The sequence below is a fragment of the Malania oleifera genome, chromosome 4, assembly GCF_029873635.1.
Source record: "Malania oleifera isolate guangnan ecotype guangnan chromosome 4, ASM2987363v1, whole genome shotgun sequence".
Lineage (NCBI taxonomy): Eukaryota > Viridiplantae > Streptophyta > Magnoliopsida > Santalales > Ximeniaceae > Malania > Malania oleifera.
This window is the reverse complement of record NC_080420.1, coordinates 99,812,729-99,833,853: the sequence shown is the minus strand read 5'-3', so window position 1 is coordinate 99,833,853 and position 21,125 is coordinate 99,812,729. Positions and strand designations below refer to the sequence as shown.

The following is a 21,125-nucleotide window of genomic DNA, read 5'->3' as shown; positions in this document are numbered from 1 at the left end:
GGAAAGATTGAGGTTCAAGAGTTCTAGAAATCAACTCATATTATGAGATTCCTTTTATACAAACATGCAGTTAAAATTTTTTAACCAATTTTTTACCTAAGAATCACACAACCAAAATGCATAAGCCTCAACTAAAAAGGTGCAAAAGCCGTGCCTTTTGTTATAAAGTGTTAGCCTCAGCATATAATGCATTAGCCTTTTTGGAATTTGGTATTTTAGATTGAGCCTCAAGGCGTTTTAGGCATGTTGTGCCTTGAGGCATGCCTCAATTGAGCCTTTTAAAACACAGGTGCAGAGCATAACAAAAATATTGACAAAGAAGATGCTGGCAATGGAGGAGAACAATAGTGAATTTTACAGATTTTGGAAAAAAAAGAAATAGAGAATGAAGTCAAAGGGAAACCAAACAAAGAGGAATTGACGAATATAAATTCCAAAATAAGGAGCAAAGACTGATGATTTTATCATAGTAAAAAATGCATGAAAGTTAATGTCGTGCATACGTGACATGCATATAGATTCAAGTGATAATTTGGGATTAAGTGATAAAATTGTTCGAGTTTTAGGAGGAAGAACTCTTGAAATAATGGCAGCTTGGGTAAATGTGAAGCAATTCTTGGATTACAAGGAGCCCCTACAGGAGTTTCAAAAGACATGCAAAATTCAAGCAGCATGAAATCTGTGGTGTATCAAAATGAAGAAGAAAACAGGACATGCTAATAAAATAATCACTTTTTCAAGCATGAGAAGGAAAAAAAAAAAAAAAAAACAAGCTTAGCAAAAACGATGTCTAAAATGAAGAGTAATTAAACCTTTAGTAAATTAATAATATCCAATTCCTGAGCTGAAATAAAACCTCAGCTATTTTTTCCACTAACTCAGATTCTCTATCCACAATCTCTTGCAAATTTGAACACTTCCCAGCAATCATTTTGATAGTCCATCGCCTGTCAATAATTGAAATATGGGTAAGAGTAGAGTGTCAGATTTAAAGCACATAATACATAAACTATTAAACAGGGGGAAAAATATCACCAGTCATAATAATAATCTGTCAGCTTTGATACAAGTGCACGAATAATGTTTCAAACTTAGAGCATAGATACTACATTGACCATTATAGAAGTTCAAAAAAAATATAAAAAAATAAATATTCAAGAGGATAATCATTCAAACGAAACCATACACATGTAACACATCAAGAAATCCAGATAATTGAGAACTAAAAGTCGACCCCATTTTGCTCCCGTGAAGTCAACATTTTTATCATTTATGCCACTAATGGCACCCGTAAAACACATAAATGTGACAATACTTTCCGTATAGATATAAAATGAAGAACCCTGGTTAAATGCACTACCTATGGCTCCAAGCATGATCACTTTTCGGTGAATATGAAAGAACTAGTGCAGACAAGAGGAGTTCATCCATGAAAATTGAGGAACCTTGCTTCTTTGATAGAACCAGCTTCCTGCATGACATCTAGAAGAAACAGTTAGGTGCTTTGATCAAGATAGGGAATAATACAATGCCATAAGACAAGTAGTAAAATCAATACATTTCCAAGTTAAGCAAGGACCTGGCTTGGCATGCTTTGGTTAATTTATGAATACCCCAAACCCAAACCAAATCCTGTCCAGTAGAATTGAGACCAAAACCCCCTCGAGCCTATACTCATCACTGGCTCACATATCACCCTATGTAAACATATTCATCTGAAACTGTGACAAGGACAATCATTTTTTTTTATTGCTAAAGAGATACATTAAGAAAGAGAAAGAAAAGGAATTACAACCTAGGCGAGGACAAGCGATCCTCATAGCAGAAAAAAAACCAAAAGAAATCAAAAGAAAAAATAAAAAGGAAATAAAAACTCAGCAAAATTAATAAACCCTAAATAAAAAAACCATTCTTTAAACTTGCTAAGGCTTGATATACATTGTTAGCCGACAACCTAACAGCTTAAGCCTTAGGGCCTGGGTGGTGCTCAACCATGTATATCAAGCCTGCCCATGAGGACTCCCGAGGTACTAACAAAGCCCTTCCTTCATAATTGACAGAGCTCTATAATCTTGTTAGTTCCTGCTGACCTTTAGTTGCTTTTCTTTTAGCAACATCCAATCAAATTTCATTCCTCTAGGATCAACCAGCCACATACCCATCTCATCCAGAAATTTTTTAGCACCAACACCCCGCACACTAACCTCCTCCACAGGAGCAGGTAAGGTCCCATCCTTACACTGATTATTCACATCCAAGTCTACATCCAATCCCCCATCCTCAAAAATAGACACATTCTCCAAAACTTCAAGCAGGGAAAGCGGCACATAAGAAATATTCAGAAGTGCATTAAAAGAATCAAAAGCATTATCCAAGTGTTCGAATCTCATTCAACAATAGACCACCATGACACGCAAAATCACTATCATACTCACAGTACTTTCCTGAGATATCCCTCCACTTCCTTTCCCTTTGAAAATGATTTCATCCACTATCCTTCTATAAGTCAGACTCGAGCAATTCTGAGATTCCTCAACATAAAAATTTCCAGAATCATCTGAAAAATGTGTTCTCCCACATGTTTGAGTCCATACAGATGTTAACAAACAAACTTTTCCTTCTTTTCCTGTCCTTCCTAGCTGAACGATGCATATAAACCTCCATATCCACAGCCTTCTTAAATTCTTTTTCATCCCTACATTCCCCAGAAATACTCACCACCTCTGGGTGTGAACCGCTACCAAAATTCTCCTCATTCTGACCTCCAACTGGTTATAGCTCCAACTCCACTAGAGAACTTCCCCAATTTACATCTTTGACTGAGAGTTCTCTTATAAATCCATCACCCCAGGCAAGCCATTATTACAACCTCCTCCTTTGTCTGTAGAAAATGTCATAATTTGAGATATTAAGAAAGCAGCACTGCTCCTTAGGCTTATACCTTAGGCTTTGGATCATGCAATAAAGAAAGTTTTTGGGCCTCTCTGCTGCTTGAACCCCCACAATAGAATTATCCTGGTCCTTTCCCTTATTTGAACGCTGATCAGATCCATGGCCTATTGCGACTGCCTCTTGGGCTCTATCAGAATGTTTAGATTATGATCCTGTTCATTTGAGTGGCACAACTAGGAAGAAAATAACCCTTCCTTTCTTTCCAAAGAAAAACCAAAGTCTAAACCAGAATCACCCTGAATATGGGCCTGTTAAAGTGACTGACCCACCTTAGATAAAAAAGATAGTTTCTTCTTCCAAGAAACTGGCCCCGAATCCAGAACAACCAACAAACAACCCAGCCCAAACTTCATTTCCTCATCCTCCACAAGACGAACCCCAGTCACCTCTTCCACCCTCATAGCCCCTAACATAAACCTGGTTGCCTTGACTGTCTCCAGATGAGAATTCATGGCATCAGGCAACAAATGCCCAGGGATTCCTTCAATTGCAACTCTCCACTACACCATGCACAAATCTGCCTTTTCCCTGCTAGCATACCCTGATCCATGGCAAATCACCTCATTTACTTCCTTCTCCTTCACCTACAGGTATTCATAGAACTGCCCAACCCAACCCAACCCAATCCAAACCACCTAAAAAGAACAGTTTCAGAAGTGTTTGGACTGGGTTGTGGATTCTAGTTCCAAACAAACCGAACTTGTGGATCAGATAGTAGATTATAGTTCCTTACAAACCGAACTTGTGGATCAGATGATGGGTTGAGGGTGCAAACCAGTTGACCCAACCCAACTTGAATATAATATCAAAAAAGTAAAATAAAAAACAAAAATAAAGGGAGAGAAGGTCAAAATTTGCATATTGTGGGTGTTACTTAAGGTTAAGGTTCTTTATAAAAACTCTCTAGTTCAATCTCTATGTTTCGAGCCATTAGGGACTTAAGTCACTTAAACATGTACAGTGAATTTTCAAATTCAATTATATTTTTCTATGTTGTTTTTCTTCTTTAAAAAAATAAAACTAAACCATCAACCCAATCCAATCCACCCAAGTATCAAACTGATCCAAACTACACCCAGTATGGTTCAACTTTCGTTCAAGTTTTTTTTTCAAACTGATCTAATCGGTTTGGTTGGAAATTTGAGCTCAACCCAACCCATGAACAGCGCTACCTTCTCCATTCTTCTGTGCCACCACCACCTGACTCCATGATAGATGAGCCTGCTGACCACCTTCACCTTCTGCACCAGTAGCAGGATGGAGATTCCTAGCCAACTCACAAAAACTCCATCACAAAGCTTCGCCACCCATCACCTTTTGAATCACCAGGAATGAACACCAAACATCTCTTCTCTTTATACCCCAACGCAAACTCCAGCAACTTCCCCACCTTTTTTAACCAAATCAACATCCAAAATATAGCAAAAAGGTGCTTGGGAGTCAAAAGGAAGATGTATTTTTGGGAAGTGATAGGCATGTTTGGAATCTTGATTCTATTGACCCTAATGGGTCAGCTCCTTTGGCCTCTATTCTCTTGTCTGGAAAGCTAATGTTCCTTCAAAGATCAAGGCCTTTTCCTGGACTGCCATTCTCGAGAAAATACTAATGATCTACTTCAGAAGCAAGAAGTCCCTATCTCCCAATATACTTCAGAAGCAAAGACCCAACAAGTCCCTATCTCCCGATATTTGTGTTCTCTACTTCAGGAATGGGGAAACCTGCAGTTGTTTCTATATTGTCTCTTCTCCTCCAGACTTCGGAATAATTTATTTTGGATATTTGGAGAAAATTAGACGTACCCGGGTTCTTTGGAACATTTTTGCATTACTCTGTTCGGAGACTTTGGAAAGAGAAAGGAGAGGAAAGTTTTATGGAGGTGTACCATTCTAACGCATTTGGATGGGAAAGAAATACCAGAATCTTTTAAGGGGTTGCCACCTCCAGTAATATGCTTTGGAACAGAGTTGCCTTTTTGGCGTCTCTTTGATGTTCAGCAAATGAATTCTTCCAGCATGTTTCTTTGGATGGCATGGATCAGGATTGACTGAGGTTTTACTAGTTTGATTTGCTGTGTTTTTACTTTATGTTTAGTTGTTTTCTTATTGTAATGGGAGGATATCTTGCTCTCCCTAGTTTTTTCTTTTTCCCTCTTCTGTTTTCTAGATTGTAATCCATCTTTTTTCCTCTAATACAATTATTTGTTTACCCAAAAACGACAACAAAAAAAACAAAACCAAACCTTAAGTCCCACTAGGTGGGGTCGGCTACATGAATCCTTTTCCGCCAATTTATGCAATCATGAACAATTTCCATCAACAAATTCAGGGCTACTTCTTTGTTTATCCAAAATATACATATTCCAATAAAATCAGCATATTAAGTTAAGTGTTCCATTTACAATTGCATTGTCTTCTACTGCCCCGTTGCCCTTTCATCATTTTATCCTTAAATTTAGTACATTTTATCCTCTTAAGTTCCACCACATAGTTCTCTAATTCGCTTATATTTATCTATTTTGCCCTTTCACTTCAATTTTCTAATGCATTATACATCTATGATGTATCTTAACACCAACATTGTGGAGTTAGACTTTCCCCCAGTTTGATCTACAAGAAATTTTCTATTTGACTTCCATTTTTTCACTCTTGAACATCAGGTGCTGATCAGTTGAACCCTCTTCTTAAAACACACACAGGAGATCATAAGAAAGGAGTTTAATGTTGTCTTCATCTCAATACTGGAACCAATTAACTGATAATAGCATGAATAGAGTAGGGAAAATGTCATGTTACAATGAAAAGCCAAAAAGAGAAGGCCAAGGTACTGGAAAATAATTTCATTAACCCTTCAGATAATCTTATCAAAAATGGATGAAGGCATTTGTGCTAACCAAATATATAAATAAAAAGGGAAGGGGTTGAACCTGGAATTCCAAGCCGTGCCAAAATCACAACTAAGCAGCAAAAGAGCCTTGCTATGCTTCATGACTTCACTTTCAAGAGTGTTGAGCGAAGATGATAAGCTAGACATATCTTCATCTCCGGAAACATTGGTAGACCTTTTATACTGACAAATTGCAGCCATAAATGCATGTTTAGCTGCTTTGTATAATGGAAGAAGTACCTGAACTGAAATGCCCAACTTATGATCAGTATTCCAAAATATCATATTTTCCTGCTTCAGAGCATCAGTAGCTGATATTTCAGATTTCAATTCTCCATCTGCTGACTGCATCACAGTTCCAGCAAAGTACAGTTGGGAACCAGCTGCTTCTTCATTCAGTTTGACTAACAGCGATGGATGAATAAAGCCTACTTCATCACTGGAAGCAAGAAAGCAAAAAAAAATGTAAACACACGCAACGGTATAGCAACATAACCAGCAAAAATCAATCATCTTTCAGAGAAGAAACTCTACAGTTACTAATATGCACCAAATTCCCCTTGCTGGTATCAATAAAGCACAATATAATTATAAACAAAATAAGAGGAGGAGAAAGGAAATTTGCAGATACAATAAACACACAATGTCAAAATGGGGAGTTTTAAAAACATAGTTGAATTACCCACCACTCTATTAGCAAAAAACTTGTTAAGAACTCTAAAAAGATGTTCCTTCAAAAATCCCAACAATCCAGAAAGAAAGCAATTGTAAACCCATCCGGCACAAGAACCATTTTTCGGTCCATCTCAAACATCACACCTCTAATCTCATTTTCCTCAAAAGGCCTCTCCAGCACACCACTTTTTTATACTGGAATAGGAAACCAATTCAATATCTGAAGCATAGCCCTACCAAGGGCCAACTATGTCATAGCCGAGTGCAGAAAGAGTTCTCAACTTCTTGTGATCACTGTTGAAATCATGTGTCTGCATGCCTGCAAGCAAGTGTGCATGTTTGTGTGTGAGTGCATGCACGCATTTGAAAGAGAGAGAGAGATAAAGAGATGGTATGCCCAAAACCTCGGCCAGACCAACTGGTCCAGACCCATAAAAACTGTCAGAACAAGTTGCATCACCAGTCTGGGACATTCCACAAACCTGGAAAAGTGGAGAACATAGAACAATGCCAACAAGTGCACTTGGGATGCTAAACAAAAAATATGTATGCTAAACACAAAATGTATTCTGGCAAAACTCAAAAGCTCCGTGCGCATGCACACGCACACACCGAGCGAGAATGGAAGAAATGCAGTAAATTTAACATTTTTATTTTCAAATAATACATAAAACATATTTCTGCACAGTGGCACCACACACACACACAATGAGAGAAAATGGAAGCGACATTGTAAACTTAATATTTTTTTTAATTTTTTTTTATTGCAAAATAAAATATTGATGAGTTAAGGACACATAAACATAAGGCAACTTCTCAACAAAATCTGGGAACGTCCAGACAGAAACAAAGAAGACAAAAAACAAAGAAAAAACCAGTGCGTGCTAACAATCCAAACCAGCCAATACGACACTTTCTTCTTGGAGAAAATACATGAATTACGTTCCAGCCGGACCCCAAAAACTGCAAAAAAAAAAAGGCACTCTTCCATAACGCGGCTTTTTCTTTTTCCTACCAAAACTGACAAAAGAAACTGCCAAAAAAATCCTCCACTTCCTCTGAACAAACCCAACATTCCCCAAAATAATCAAATAGCTTGTTCCAAACCTTCCAAGCAAAATCACAATGCATAAAAGATGCTAAGCAGATTCTGAACTGTTAAAGCATAACAGACACAAGTGGAGAGATAGCCTTCAAAGGTCTCCTAATCTGCACAAATGATTGGTTTGTTGATTCTATTAAGCACAACCAATGACCAGGACCAACTATCCACTTCCAAAGAGCCCCGACAATTGTTCGATAAGCCTAGCCAAAGGGATAACTTTTCCATCTCTCTATCATTCAAGGGCCTCCGAAAATGAAAATCCCAAGAAGGTAAAGGACCACCAGATCAACAATAAGAGAGGGAATGAAATCATTCTGCCCTAAGCTCAAACGAAAGAATCGAGAATAAGAGGTGGACAAAATAACATTTCCCAACCAAAGATCTCACCAAAATCGAATATTACACCCCCCTGCCCAATTGAAATTTAGTATGGCAATAAAGAGAGGATAATTTTGAGAGAGAACCTTCCATGGACTTCCCTAAGAACATCTAGATCCCAAATGCCAAATTAGTATCCCACCCATTCTCATCAAGATTAAACTTACTTTTAACAACTTTATGCCACAAGAATGAATCCTCTAGTGGAAACTGCCAAATTAGTTTGGCTAGGAGAGTCATGTTCTTAGACACCCCCCCCCCCCCAATTTAGACCTACATACCGTTTCCCACCTCACCAAATGATCCCTAAAGCCCCCAACCCCCAACTGCAGGAAATCCCTCATTATTCTCTCAATCTTCTTAGAAACCCCCATAGGAATTTAAAAATGGACATAAAATAGAACGGAATACTAGAAACCCAAGCTTGAAAGAGAGTAATTCTACCTCCTAGAGAAAAAAGAGCACCCTTCCACCCATCTAACTGCTTAGAAACTCTCCCCACAACTGGATCCCAAAAACTAACAGATCGAGGATTAGCCCCCAAAGGAACACCTAAAAAGGGCAGCCACCAATTTAACACAATGCAACCCACCTCATCAGCCAAATCCCTGACATGCTCAATAAGCACATCAACTGCCGCTCTAACACTCTTCCCCATATAGATCTTAAGCCCTGAAACCTTTTCAAAAATGTGAAGACCCAAAATGTTCAAAAAAGAAGGCATGTGATCCTCTAAGAAGAATATAGTATCATCAACAAAGTAAAGGTGCGAAACCATAACCTCCTCCCTCCCCACTCCCAACCCTTTCACTAAACCTCTTTCCACGGCCCTATCAACTATCCTACTCAAAACATCAGCCACTAAGGCAAAAACAAACAGGGAAAGAGCATCACCTTGTCTAATCCCCCTCATAGCCCTAAACCAAGACATAGGCTTACCATTCGCTAAAAGCAAATAATTCATGTTAGGCATAAAGCTTCTCATCCATTTATGCAATCTTTCTCCAAATCCCTTCCTCATAAAAATCTTATCCAAGGCACGATGCAGTTTTCAACTAAACAGACCCTAAACAAACAACCAGGTTTCATTTTTCATTTTTTATTTCATATTTTCGTTGGACTACAAGGAACAAACAAGAAGTGACGGCACATTTGTCTATGTTGCTAGTTTTCAATTTCTCATATGTTTTAAACCATTGTGGCAACTTGAACATTCAGAATTCACTTCATTGTGTAAAAAAAAAAATATTAATAATGAAAAATTAAAATAAATGACCGTGTTAGCTTAAAATAAGACTAAAATAAAAGCATCCTTAAATTTTCTATTAAAAATTAAAATAATGATTATCCCAACATATTTTCACCAATTTCTATCTTCCTATAGACAAGGATTGTTCTTGGAATGCTAAAAGGTGAGTCTAAAAAATAATAATCAAAAAAAAATATTACAGTTATTTTTTTATTAGAATATAAAAATATTACAGTTATTTTTTTATTAGAATATCTTTTAATTTGCATTCATTTACATTTTCAATATTCTAATCATCTTTATTAATCCTTACTCAATCTACGGACAAAAATGAGCACACATTCAATTAGATTTTCATTCGTTTCAGTTTTAAAAATACTAAGTCTGCTAATTTTCATCTTTTAGTTCCCATTTCAAGCTCTCATTTCTTATTTTTGTTTCTAGTTTATGTTTTCAAAATTTTTGGCTGTGATATCAAATTTCCCTTAAAACTAAACACTGAAATTTGGCCTATTTGGTTATATTCCAAATATTATAATAAATCAAAACCTAATTGAGCGCATGTTCTATTGGAGGTCCCATCTCCCATTCCACAGCCCTTCCCAACCCTCCCAATATTCAATACTAAGATCTCCAAGATGGTAGTCCAATTTAACCATTGGAACGTCTCGAACCTAACCGAATGCATGTTCATTTTTTTATTTTGATAATATAGTAAATAATTATTTGAACCATCTTTCAATTGTATAAGATTTTTCATCAATTATTAAGCAATTTCAAAAATGCTACAACCAACCCTAAAAAATCAACATTACAAAAAATTTAAAGACTGAATCAATTAAATATAATTAGCATCCTATCTGAAGGTTGAGAACTAGTGATGATTTGAATGATTTCTTAATTTAATTCATTTAAAAAAAAATTTTGAGGTGTTTTATTTTATTTTGAGTTTAATCTTCTTCATCAAAAAAATGTTTGTGCATAATGATACAAATGTGAATTTTGGATATATAAGCATTACTGCAGCTGATGAAAACTGCAAACTTTAATTTTAAATTATTCTCACATTAGTCGAAAAAAATAATTAAAACTGAAAATTAATAAGCTGGAATGTTGCAACCTCCTTCTTCACTGTACAGAACAAAAAAAAAAAGTGAAATGATAACGAACAGCCAAAGAAAGATTCTCTTTTGCATAAGCCATTTTCCTAGAGTTCTTGAAATTTTTCACAAAGCCACAAATGTTGTTTTGAGTTTTTTGACTTTTGATCCTCTCTTGTCACTTTTGTTGATGAGTTGGCACCCCACCACAGTGTCCCCAAATACCCTCACTGCAAATATAAAAATAATAAAAATAAATAAAGAAACCACTCAATCCACTGTAGTTCAACAGAGAAAAATAAAAGGAAGAAGAAGAAAAAGAAGATGAAAGTAACAACAACAGCAACAACAAAACTAAAAACCAAGGAAAAATTCAAAATCCAATTTGTAACTTATTCATTACCATTTTCTCAGATACAATATGAATTATAAGAGGTTATCTAATGTTTGATAGACCACTTTACACATTGCCTAATTATATAAAAATGAAATAAATTATAAAAGATTATATAATGTTCGATAGACTGCTTAGCACATTGCCCTAATTATATAAAAATGAAATAAATTTTAATCACATAAATAAGATTTCATCCAAGGCAAATAATCAAATTTGTAGAACCCACCAAGCCACACTAATCAGCTAATGTGATTAATTGATAATTATTCTAGAAATATATAAGGAAATTAAATAATAAATGTTCAACAGTAAAACGAAATAAAGACTTACATGAGAGGATCTTGTTCCAAAATGGACTCCAATTGATTCAACAATTCCATAGCCCTTGCCTCAGACAATGAATTCACTCCCATTTTTTTGTTCTGATTTATCTTTTACCCTGGAATAAACAAGCTAAATTTAGACACACAAATACACAGCTGACAATGCGATCCACAAGTTCTATTTGTCTAATTTTCCAGCAATACTTCAGCCTCTCCAATAGATGTATTGAGATCACTCGAAGAGGCCATTGTTTTCTACTGACAAAAAACTTAACAATTATTAAAAACTAATTTTTCTTTTTCCTGCGTTTTCTCAGGCAGGCAAACTGAACGTAAAAATGCATCAACTATGCAAAAGATGCTGATCGTCAGTTTTCCGTTTAAGATGTATAGATGACACGAACCAAGTGAAAAGAAAAATATTAGAAATAAATAAAATTAAATTTTTTTTCTTCCAAAATTACATAAGAAAACAGACAAGATTGGTTGATACGTAAAAGTGATTCAACTCTCCAATACCCAATTTATGCCTCTTCTTTATACATGTAAAATTGAGAACCCCTTCCAAAAATCCGAATCGACACATACAAGATAAAATAGGAAATTCCCAATAACAAATTAAAAATTACAGACACGGAGAGAGAGAGAGAGAGAGAGAGAGAGAGGGAGGGAGTTGTACCAGAGGTTTCGTATGGTGAAGATCAGAGATATTAATATAAGAGTCCTCCAAGCGCCAAGTTCGAGCTGTGCGACACCAAAGGCGGCATGGCCAACGTGTTCATCGCCCACCTTCTCGGCCTCCACCCCTCACCAGGCACCTGCGACGCAGGAGCCGGCAACGGCCAGCGGGAGTTCTGCTCCTTCTAGCTCCACCTCCGACGGCCCCGTAAGGAAAATCAAGACCTAGACAGATGTACTTCCGGCCGCACTTCCTAACATCATCACCTGCGAATGAACGAAGATCTTGGAACAGCCGGGGTCTTCACTTGGAGTTTTTTCCCGTTTTAACTTTTTTTTTTTTTTTAATATATTAAATAATACCTCATCCTGAAAAGTATTTTCCAGAGTGATTCTAACGTAATCTCGCTACTTTTCGCTGCCACGCGTTTCCACAAGAATAGGATCTCGCCTTTAAATATCTTGAAGTAGCGAGTTTTGATTTGGTTAGAATGTAATATATAACAATCATACACTATAAATATATATACATTAACTATATTTAATTAAATAAGAAAATCTTTATATATTTTATTATTGAGTAGGAAATATTTAAATGTCATGTTCCATTTATTACCGCTATCTATAGCACAAAGAGAGTCGATAATCCATCAATTTATCATACTGTTTTTTTGATCGAAAAGTAAATATATTGATCAAAATGAGTATTTACATGAAACACTGAGTAGAAATAGGGGGAAAAATAAGTTCCATCAAAATTACAAGCAATAAAGTTAACACTTGGGATCTTAAGAGAGCCTGAGCAAATCTAGGGACCTTTTGACCTAGTACTGTGTATATATGTTTCTAAATGGTCACAATCAGCTCCATTGGGGATATGAATTTTCCTTCAAACTTTTTCCTATTTCTAGCATTCCATATGAGATAAACAATAAAGGTCGAACCAACTCTCTTACCAACCAAAAGGAACAATATAGGTTTCCTTCAAACCCAAGAAACCTATCACAAGTAGGTAGTTTCCTTATAATTCCCAGCGAAAGAGTGAAAGCATGTATAGGGGTACTTCCACTCTTCCAAACCACCATGGACCAAGGAACCATAGTTCCTTTAGTTATCCAGAAGTTATAGTAAATGAAAGAGCTAGAATGATCGAGGTCCCATTCCTCAAAAAGCTGAAGCAATGCATCTAGGTGGTTCACACATCTTCGCATAATCTGATTCTTAATTCTAATGAGCTTTTTGTATAGTGAGAATTCATCATTTGATACCCTGGCCTCCCACAGACTTGAACCTTTTGGGTAGATTTGATTGACGCATTTGGACCAGACAAAGTCTTTTTTAGAGTGGATATTCCAGAGTGTTTTTGCGAGTAAGGAAAGATTCCTGACTTTCAGATCCAGCACACCCAAACCACCTATCATTTCACATTCCCTCTCCTTTCCCATCTATCATTTCACAGTCCCTCTCCTTTCATTCAGTAGTAGTTGCAGGTCACCATCTAAGGGATTGTCGTGCAGTTTTTGTTGGGAGAAATGGGATGCATTAAGAGCCTTTACAGGTTTTTTCAGGCACTGAAGTCTCCTCACCAATTTGAATTGGTCAAAGCCCTGGACCTACGCATCCTAACCTTGTCTGATAATGTCGAGAAAGTTATGGTTTAGAGTCCACATGTTGAAAACTTTTAAAGATCGTCTTCCGAGACACCCCTCTTCAAACAGGGAAATTAGGCAGAACGAGTGATTAGAGAGAATCATAGGGAAAAGGAATTCAACCTTAGCCCTCAGATCCCCCAGAATCCATCTCTGATTAGCAACCACCCTGGCAAATTTGCTCCAAACTGTACCATTTGTCCAAGTAAGGGAACACCCTGATGATCTCAAATCAGATAGACTAGTCATTACTCCTCCAATGACTACTACAATTATACTTATCGAGTCTTCTGCTCATTTCAAATTATATTGTTCTTGATGTTGGGAATTAACATGAAATTCCCCAAGTGCCAGCGAGGAAGAAAGTATCAAAGGCTGCAGCACAGAAAAGTCGTTAACTGTTACAGCGATATCTGATAGGGAAGATGAAAACGATGATTTCAACGATGAAGATTTTAAGGTGGATGTGGTAGCTACTGGCCCAAAATTTGGAAAGAATGGGGGTAGAAGAAAACAAGCAGCAACAAATGCCAAATCGGTAGCAACAGCTGCATGAAAGAAAAGAGGACAAGATAATAAGCAGCAGCCTCAACTAGTAGGCCAGAAGCTGCTGACGGACATTTTGAAGCCTGCAGAGAATCCATGGATTTCACCAGAGAAGAAGAGTAGTTCAGTGTTCGGCAGGGTAGGTGGTAATGAAGAGAAGGCAGCGAGTAGCTGAGAGAAGCTGAATTCTGATTCTGCTTCTCCTTCAGACGACAATCCCCCTTTGGATTGTCTTTACATTTCTGAATGTTAAAACGGTTTCACCCTTCATGAATCCTACAAAATTTAGAGATTTCTAAATTATTTCCTTCTTCTATGTTGTTAACATGTTCTAGCATATAGAGTTGGGACAACACTGTCCTGCATTTAATGTTTTTTAACTTTTACTTCTTCATCATATATGTATCCATTATCGATAGGAGTTAATAGAACTTCCTCCTTTACAGATCATAGGTTATTATTTCCGTCTGGCTCATGTTTAACTTTCTACATTTTGGATTGTCATTACATTTCTGATTTAATGATTAGTTCTATTGTGCCTTTGCTTGGCATTTGGTCTGTGCATTCAATGATTCCAAGTATTCCAATGTTTTCCCTCGTTTAGTTCGAATTCCATTATCGAGAATAAAGATTTTTCATTGAAGCTGTTCATTCATATCTAAATTCGCAACTTGGTATTAATTAACAAAAAATCTTAATTTATATTTAAAAAAATAAGACATAACCTCCTTTCCATATCAATCTTATTATGAACAAAAGATTAATGCTCCATGCCAAAGAATCTATTAGCAATATGTTTGTGGTCAAAACATTAAAATTCTTATGTTCATGAAAATTTTGTATCTTGAGTAACACAATTCTGAAGCATCCAAAAGTGGAAGGATACAATGATGCCACGAACCAACTGTTGTAGAAATACAAATGGCTCGGTATACACTTTTGAGGATTTTATTTTTTTTGGGTAGTTCTAAAGATAAATCATCATATCATACAGCTCTTTTACTGAGTATACAAATCAACCCTATTCAAGTTGAATTGCACCTAATTAAATTCTTTCCTTTTTCTTCGGGGGCCCGTTTGGTGTTACTTTCAATATTGTGAAAATAAAAGTAGAAATAAAACCTAAGAAGCATACATAGAGAGACTAAATTATATTTCACAACGTTACATTCATGAGATTCGTATACATTCAACCTATCAAAACACTATACTAATTTTGGCAGAGTGTTGTTTAGAAATTGAGCATATCCATCCACGCACCTGTGCAAAAAAAACATTATTCAAATACAATTGATACCATTATGTTCACAACGTTACATTCACGAGATTCGTATACATTCAACCTATCAAATTACTATACTAATTTCGGCAGAGTCTTGTTTACAAATTGAGCATATCCATCGACGCGCCTGTGCAAAGAAAACATTATTCAAATACAATTGATACCAGTATGTTCACAACGTTACATTCACGAGATTTGTATACATTTAACCTATCGAAATACTATACTAATTTCGGCAGAGTCCTGTTTACAAATTGACCATATTCATCCACGCACCTGTGCAAATAAAACATTATTCAAATACAATTGATACCATTATGTTCACAATGTTACATTCACGAGATTCGTATACATTCAACCTATCAAATTACTATACTAATTTCGGCAGAGTCCTATTTACAAATTGACCATATCCATCCACGCACCTGTGCAAAGAAAACATTCTTCAAATATAATTGATACCAGTATGTTCACAACGTTACATTCACGAGATTCGTATACATTGAACCTATCAAAATACTATACTAATTTTGGCAGAGTCCTGTTTACAAATTGACCATATCCATCCACGCACCTGTGCAAAGAAAACATTCTTCAAATACAATTGATACCAATTTGTTCACAACATTACATTCACGAGATTCGTATACATTGAACCTATCGAAATACTATACTAATTTCGGCAGAGTCCTGTTTACAAATTGACCATATTCATCCACACACCTGTGCAAATAAAACATTATTCAAATACAATTGATACCATTATGTTCACAATGTTACATTCACGAGATTCGTATACATTCAACCTATCAAATTACTATACTAATTTCGGCAGAGTCCTGTTTACAAATTGACCATATCCATCCACGCACCTGTGCAAAGAAACATTCTTCAAATACAATTGATACCAGTATGTTCACAACGTTACATTCACGAGATTCGTATACATTGAACCTATCAAAATACTATACTAATTTCGGCAGAGTCCTGTTTACAAATTGACCATATCCATCCACGCACCTGTGCAAAGAAAACATTCTTCAAATACAATTGATACCAGTATGTTTACAACGTTACATTTATAAGATTCGTATACATTCATCATATCAAATTACTACACTAAATGATACCTGCTTGGCACTTTACCTAGTGCTGCTCTATAGATTCAGAATTAAGAAAATTACATTATGTACAAATGATACTCCAAACAATTACGTTATGTACAAATAATACTCTAAACAAATACATTATGTACAAATGATATATTCTATACAAATAGATGTTGTACAAATGAAGTCATGAATAAATACATTATGCCCAAATGAATAATGAATAAATACATTATGTACAAATGAAGTTGTAAACATATATCTGATGTACAAATGAAAGTATGAACTAATTAACAAATACATATATCGCCTACTCGGTACCGCATGGAAGTCGTCTCCGGTGTCAGGATGGCTGCCATCTGCATCTGCCCTCACTTAGCTACTCGTCCGCATCTGGTGTCCGGTCACGTCGAGGGGCTACAAGTCTGTCGTCTCCACCCATACGTACTGGATAATCCATCTCTAGGTGAAGCGGACGGGGAGCTATGTCGTATGTAGTCTCTGGACGAATCTGAGCTGGCAACCCGGGTGCGTCCACCTCCTCCTCATTGAGAGGGTCGTCTAGTAAGTACGACATCGACGGCGTCACGGTAGAGTCAGATCGATAATCCGCCGTTCTACTGGAGGGTCCCGCAAAATCAGCAGCTGTCGATGGGCATACGGTGCGGACGGCCCAAACACATACTCCTTATGTACAATGGGCGATGAGAAGACCGGACTCGATGGATGGCTGGAGGTAGCTGCTCGACCCCCTCGTACTGGAGCTGCTCGACCACCTCGTGGGGCTGGGGGCCGACGTAGGGTAGGGATCCGTCCCCCATCCTCGTAGGCAATGTCCAAACCAACTCTCGCTAAATCGCTCACAGCGGGGTCTGATGATAGCAAGTCGACCTGGTGTAATACGTCAGTCTGCAGCATATGAAAATAGTGCTTACAACATTGAACTGCTAATGTAAACGGTAACAAATTAGGTGTACATTTGAGTAAGCGTACGAGGCTCATGTAGACCGCTGCAATCCTATCTACGAAGCGACGTGTGATCGACATGTACCACGTGTAATACGGATCCTCCGGACGCATCGGGCCGTCTGCCCGCACTCCCTCGACGATGTACTCCCGCCTATGTCCCCATATACTCACGTACATCGCGTGCTTCGCAGGCCAATCTGTGTTCGCCCAACCGCGACCATCAATCTCGTGCAAGTGCTCCCCATGTACATCGACCCCCGAAGTACAAAAGCGACTAGGGATGCCCTGTAAAAAGCCAAACTCACGCATCACTCAGTCTGGGAGATGCCACTCGACAATATGAAAACATATAAGTGGCACTCGGGCAACCCAGAGGTCCGACCCAACTGCATAGCCAGTCGGTAGGTCGGCAACAATGTCATCAGTGTAGGGCGCCCATACGAACTGCGCGTATACATATAGTTAATGTTAGAGGTGGGATGGGAATATATGCAAATATTGAAAAATACTATCAATACACATAACTGAGACTACCTCATGCTCCTGGTGCATGTCCAGCTCGAATCTGTACCAGGGCAGCGTGTGTTGCGCAACATTAGGCGCCAACAACTGATCCCTCCACCTATACACAATGAAACGTAAGTTAACAAGGTGTAACCACTAGTACGTAGTACAACTGGAGGAAATGATTGTAAGTGGAGTTACTAACCTCCACGCGAGTGGAGCTGGGTTAATCGGCCGTCCATTCTTGTCCCTCTAAATAAGACACCGAAGACAGCGGCGCATAGGAGCTAACAACGTGAATCTCTCCCATGCCCAAACTTGCAATAAGAGGAGTGCTCCTCCGATCTGTGAGTACGAACGTCAGCGGCGCGGCACATCTCCCGGTACAGCCAAGCTAACGTCGTAGAGCCCCAACTATAATGGCGTATCTCTGCTCGCTCCGCGAGCAGTGGAAAGAACATCAAGTGTGCGTAACTCCCCGATAGGTCGTAGAATAGCGTCCCACATATCAATCACAGCATGTGGGCACATGCGTGACATGTTATAGTGTGATCATCGGCATCAGCCGGAAGCTGGCTAAACATTTCCCCCTCTAGAAACCGCATGCGAATGCGGGCACCAACAAGCTCACCATCTAGAGGCACCACTCCTAACAATCTCTCGCACATGCGGCGAAGTCCTCCCCCCTGACCGATGCCTCCATCCTATACTGGTCCAGTTGTATGACTAGTGACGGGCAAACCATCAATCGGTAGCCCGAACAACACTGCGACATCCTGTAATGTGATAGTCGCCTCCCCATGCGGCAAGTGGAAAGTGTGTGTGTTTGGCCTCCATCGCTCCACCAACGTGGTCACAAGATGCCAATCCAACTGGATATGGCCAATCTGATATATCCCGTAAAAACCCGCGTCACGTATCCAATCAATAATGCAAGGGTCTGTGCCTATCCTATCCTGTACGCTCTGACTGCCCCCTCGGCAATATAACACGTCAGCATGCGAATCGGTCCACGCCCGACTGGACTGGTGCCGATCGCCCATACTCAGTACACTAGTATCGGACTGCCCTGAATCGATCTTGCAAACAAGCCAGAATATTGAAAGCATTAACATAGAAATCATCAGAATTGAGTATCTGTCACCGTGCTTTGTATGGTGGAACCGAACAAAAATCTCAGGGTTTATCCTATTGTGTACAAATGAAAATATCTCACCAAATTTTTATCTGAACATACACTATTCTCGATTGATGAACATAGTGACTCAATTGCTCAGAACCAAATTGAGCATGGAGCATTCGCATGTTCACCGAAAAATGAAAGCGGTCTGAGGATCTTACATTTGGAATATAGGAAAAAGGCTCTCCTGACCTATGCCCAAGTTCATGAATCTTCACGTAGATGGATGCGGCTAACTTATTTACAATCGCCTTGTTCAGAAGGAAGGAGTAGAATGGCAGCTGAAAACTTGTCGTGACGTGAGGAGTATGAGTACGCAAATCGCGTAAACCTATAAGTTATAAGTCAGTGCGAAGGTTCAGCTGCATCCCCAAGTTGTGTCCTTCTCGGACATCTTGTGCGGTTATGTCCTTCTTGACGGCATATGCTACACGTGATATGTTTCTGACCTTCCCGAGCATCCATCTCGTTATGTATACGTGAGCTCCTAGGCCGACCTTTATGTCGAGCGTATGCAGGATTTGCCTGCAATTTTGGCAACGAGCAAGTTGGCCAATATGCCTTATGCATGATTGGATAAAATTCGGCAGCATATGTTGCATAGTGCTCGGCAGTGCTCCAATATAACTCAACATACGTCTCAGCACAGGCTGCAAGAAGGTGCGAGCAGGGATAGTGTAAAGATTGCCACTTCTCGCAGGAGCATTCACGCCTCTGGATGCTCAAAGTTTGGACATTGTTTCCTTTATGGGGTCCCCACTGCGCGGTTGTGATGCTAAAAGTACCCCTAGACCGGTTGAACGTCGTGACTCGTTGTCCAGTCGCCTTCAGCTTCCTTCTTTCCATTGCTAGCAATATATGCAGAGTTAATGTATTTCCTCCAGATATTGCGTTACGAGCAGCCTCCCGTCAGCTATTAAAGTAATGTGTAACGCGATAAAATGTTAGTTGCACGAGAGCCGTTATGGGAAGGCTACGTGCGCCTTTTAGGACGGTGTTGAAACGTTCGACCAGGTTGGTGGTCATGTTTCCATACCTCTTTCTACCGTCGTGGCACTGATTCCACATATGAGGAGGGATCTGATCGAAGAACGACTAGGCTGGCTCTCCACCCTCATCGAATATCCTCTCCATCCAAGTGTCAAATTTTCTCACCTGATGCTCCCTTCCCACTCGCTCAGCCATTCGCTTCATATTGACACTTTGCACTTTCGTATTAAAATTGCTCACGACATGTTGAAGGCAAAATCGATGGTGCGCACATATAGGTTGCCAATCAGAATTGTGTTACACCGCAGCGATAATCCGTGGATGTCGATCTGATATGAGGCAAATGTCGTCCCTGTCGGTAATCAAACACAGAGAACACAGAAACCAATTCCATGTGTCGAGGCTTTCCTCTTGCACAATAACGAATGCAAGGGGAAATATTTGCCTATTTGCATCGGGGCACGTCGCAATAAGGAGTTTGCCCTTGTACTTACCGTGCAAGTGTGTCCCGTCCACACATATAACAGGAGGACAGTGACGAAAACCCTGAATAGATGCTGCAAATGATCAAAATACAGATACGAAGGTTGCGATGTTAGTGCTACCTGGAATAGGAGTTAACCTCCACCTGACTATAGTCCCAGGATTGTACGCGCGCATCGCTTTCATCCACTTCGGTAACGTTTCATACGATTTCTCCCGATCACCGAAGACTTGGGCTATTGCCTTCTGTTTGCCTAACCAAACCTTCTTATAAGAGATTGAATACCCGAATCGACGATCAATGAACTCCTTCAATGTAGCGATCGACGTTGACGCATCTCCCCTGATCATATTCACTATCTCCCCAACAATGAGGGACGACGTGATTTGGTTATGGTCTTGCGATATAAGTTCATTCAGACACGTATACGGACCACCATATTGGGTGATTTTGAAAAAATAGTGTATCATCCGATACATGGCACGCAATCTCCACGCGCAATCGTGGTCCTTACACCTAGCAACCCACGACTCAGGAGTAGATCGCACCACGTGGAAGTCATGGTGGGTGCGAGCGTGATATCTTTGCACTGCATCGATCAGTTGATCCTTCGATTCGAAGAGCATCCCCTTACTCAATTCAGAGGATTCTTCCCAACGAGTGACGCGTATA

General features: G+C 38.8%; 1 protein-coding gene across 2 annotated transcripts in view; it reads right to left on the bottom strand.

Annotated features, from left to right (window-relative positions):
- LOC131153551 (uncharacterized) overlaps positions 1-12,048 on the bottom strand; it is a 50,077-nt gene extending 38,029 nt beyond the window's left edge. Inside the window, exons 1-5 of one of the 2 annotated variants that reach the window (XM_058105930.1) lie at positions 11,742-12,048; positions 11,070-11,178; positions 5,876-6,274; positions 1,361-1,471; positions 857-947 (exon numbers count right to left, since the gene is read on the bottom strand). In XM_058105930.1, coding sequence (XP_057961913.1) covers positions 857-947; positions 1,361-1,471; positions 5,876-6,274; positions 11,070-11,152 — 684 coding nt within the window. In that variant the 5' untranslated portion in view covers positions 11,153-11,178; positions 11,742-12,048. Of the gene's footprint in view, positions 1-856; positions 948-1,360; positions 1,472-5,875; positions 6,275-6,521; positions 6,798-11,069; positions 11,179-11,741 lie in introns of those variants that run through there. The other variant, XM_058105931.1, reaches the window with a different exon arrangement.
- Between the last annotated feature and the right edge of the window lie 9,077 nt (positions 12,049-21,125).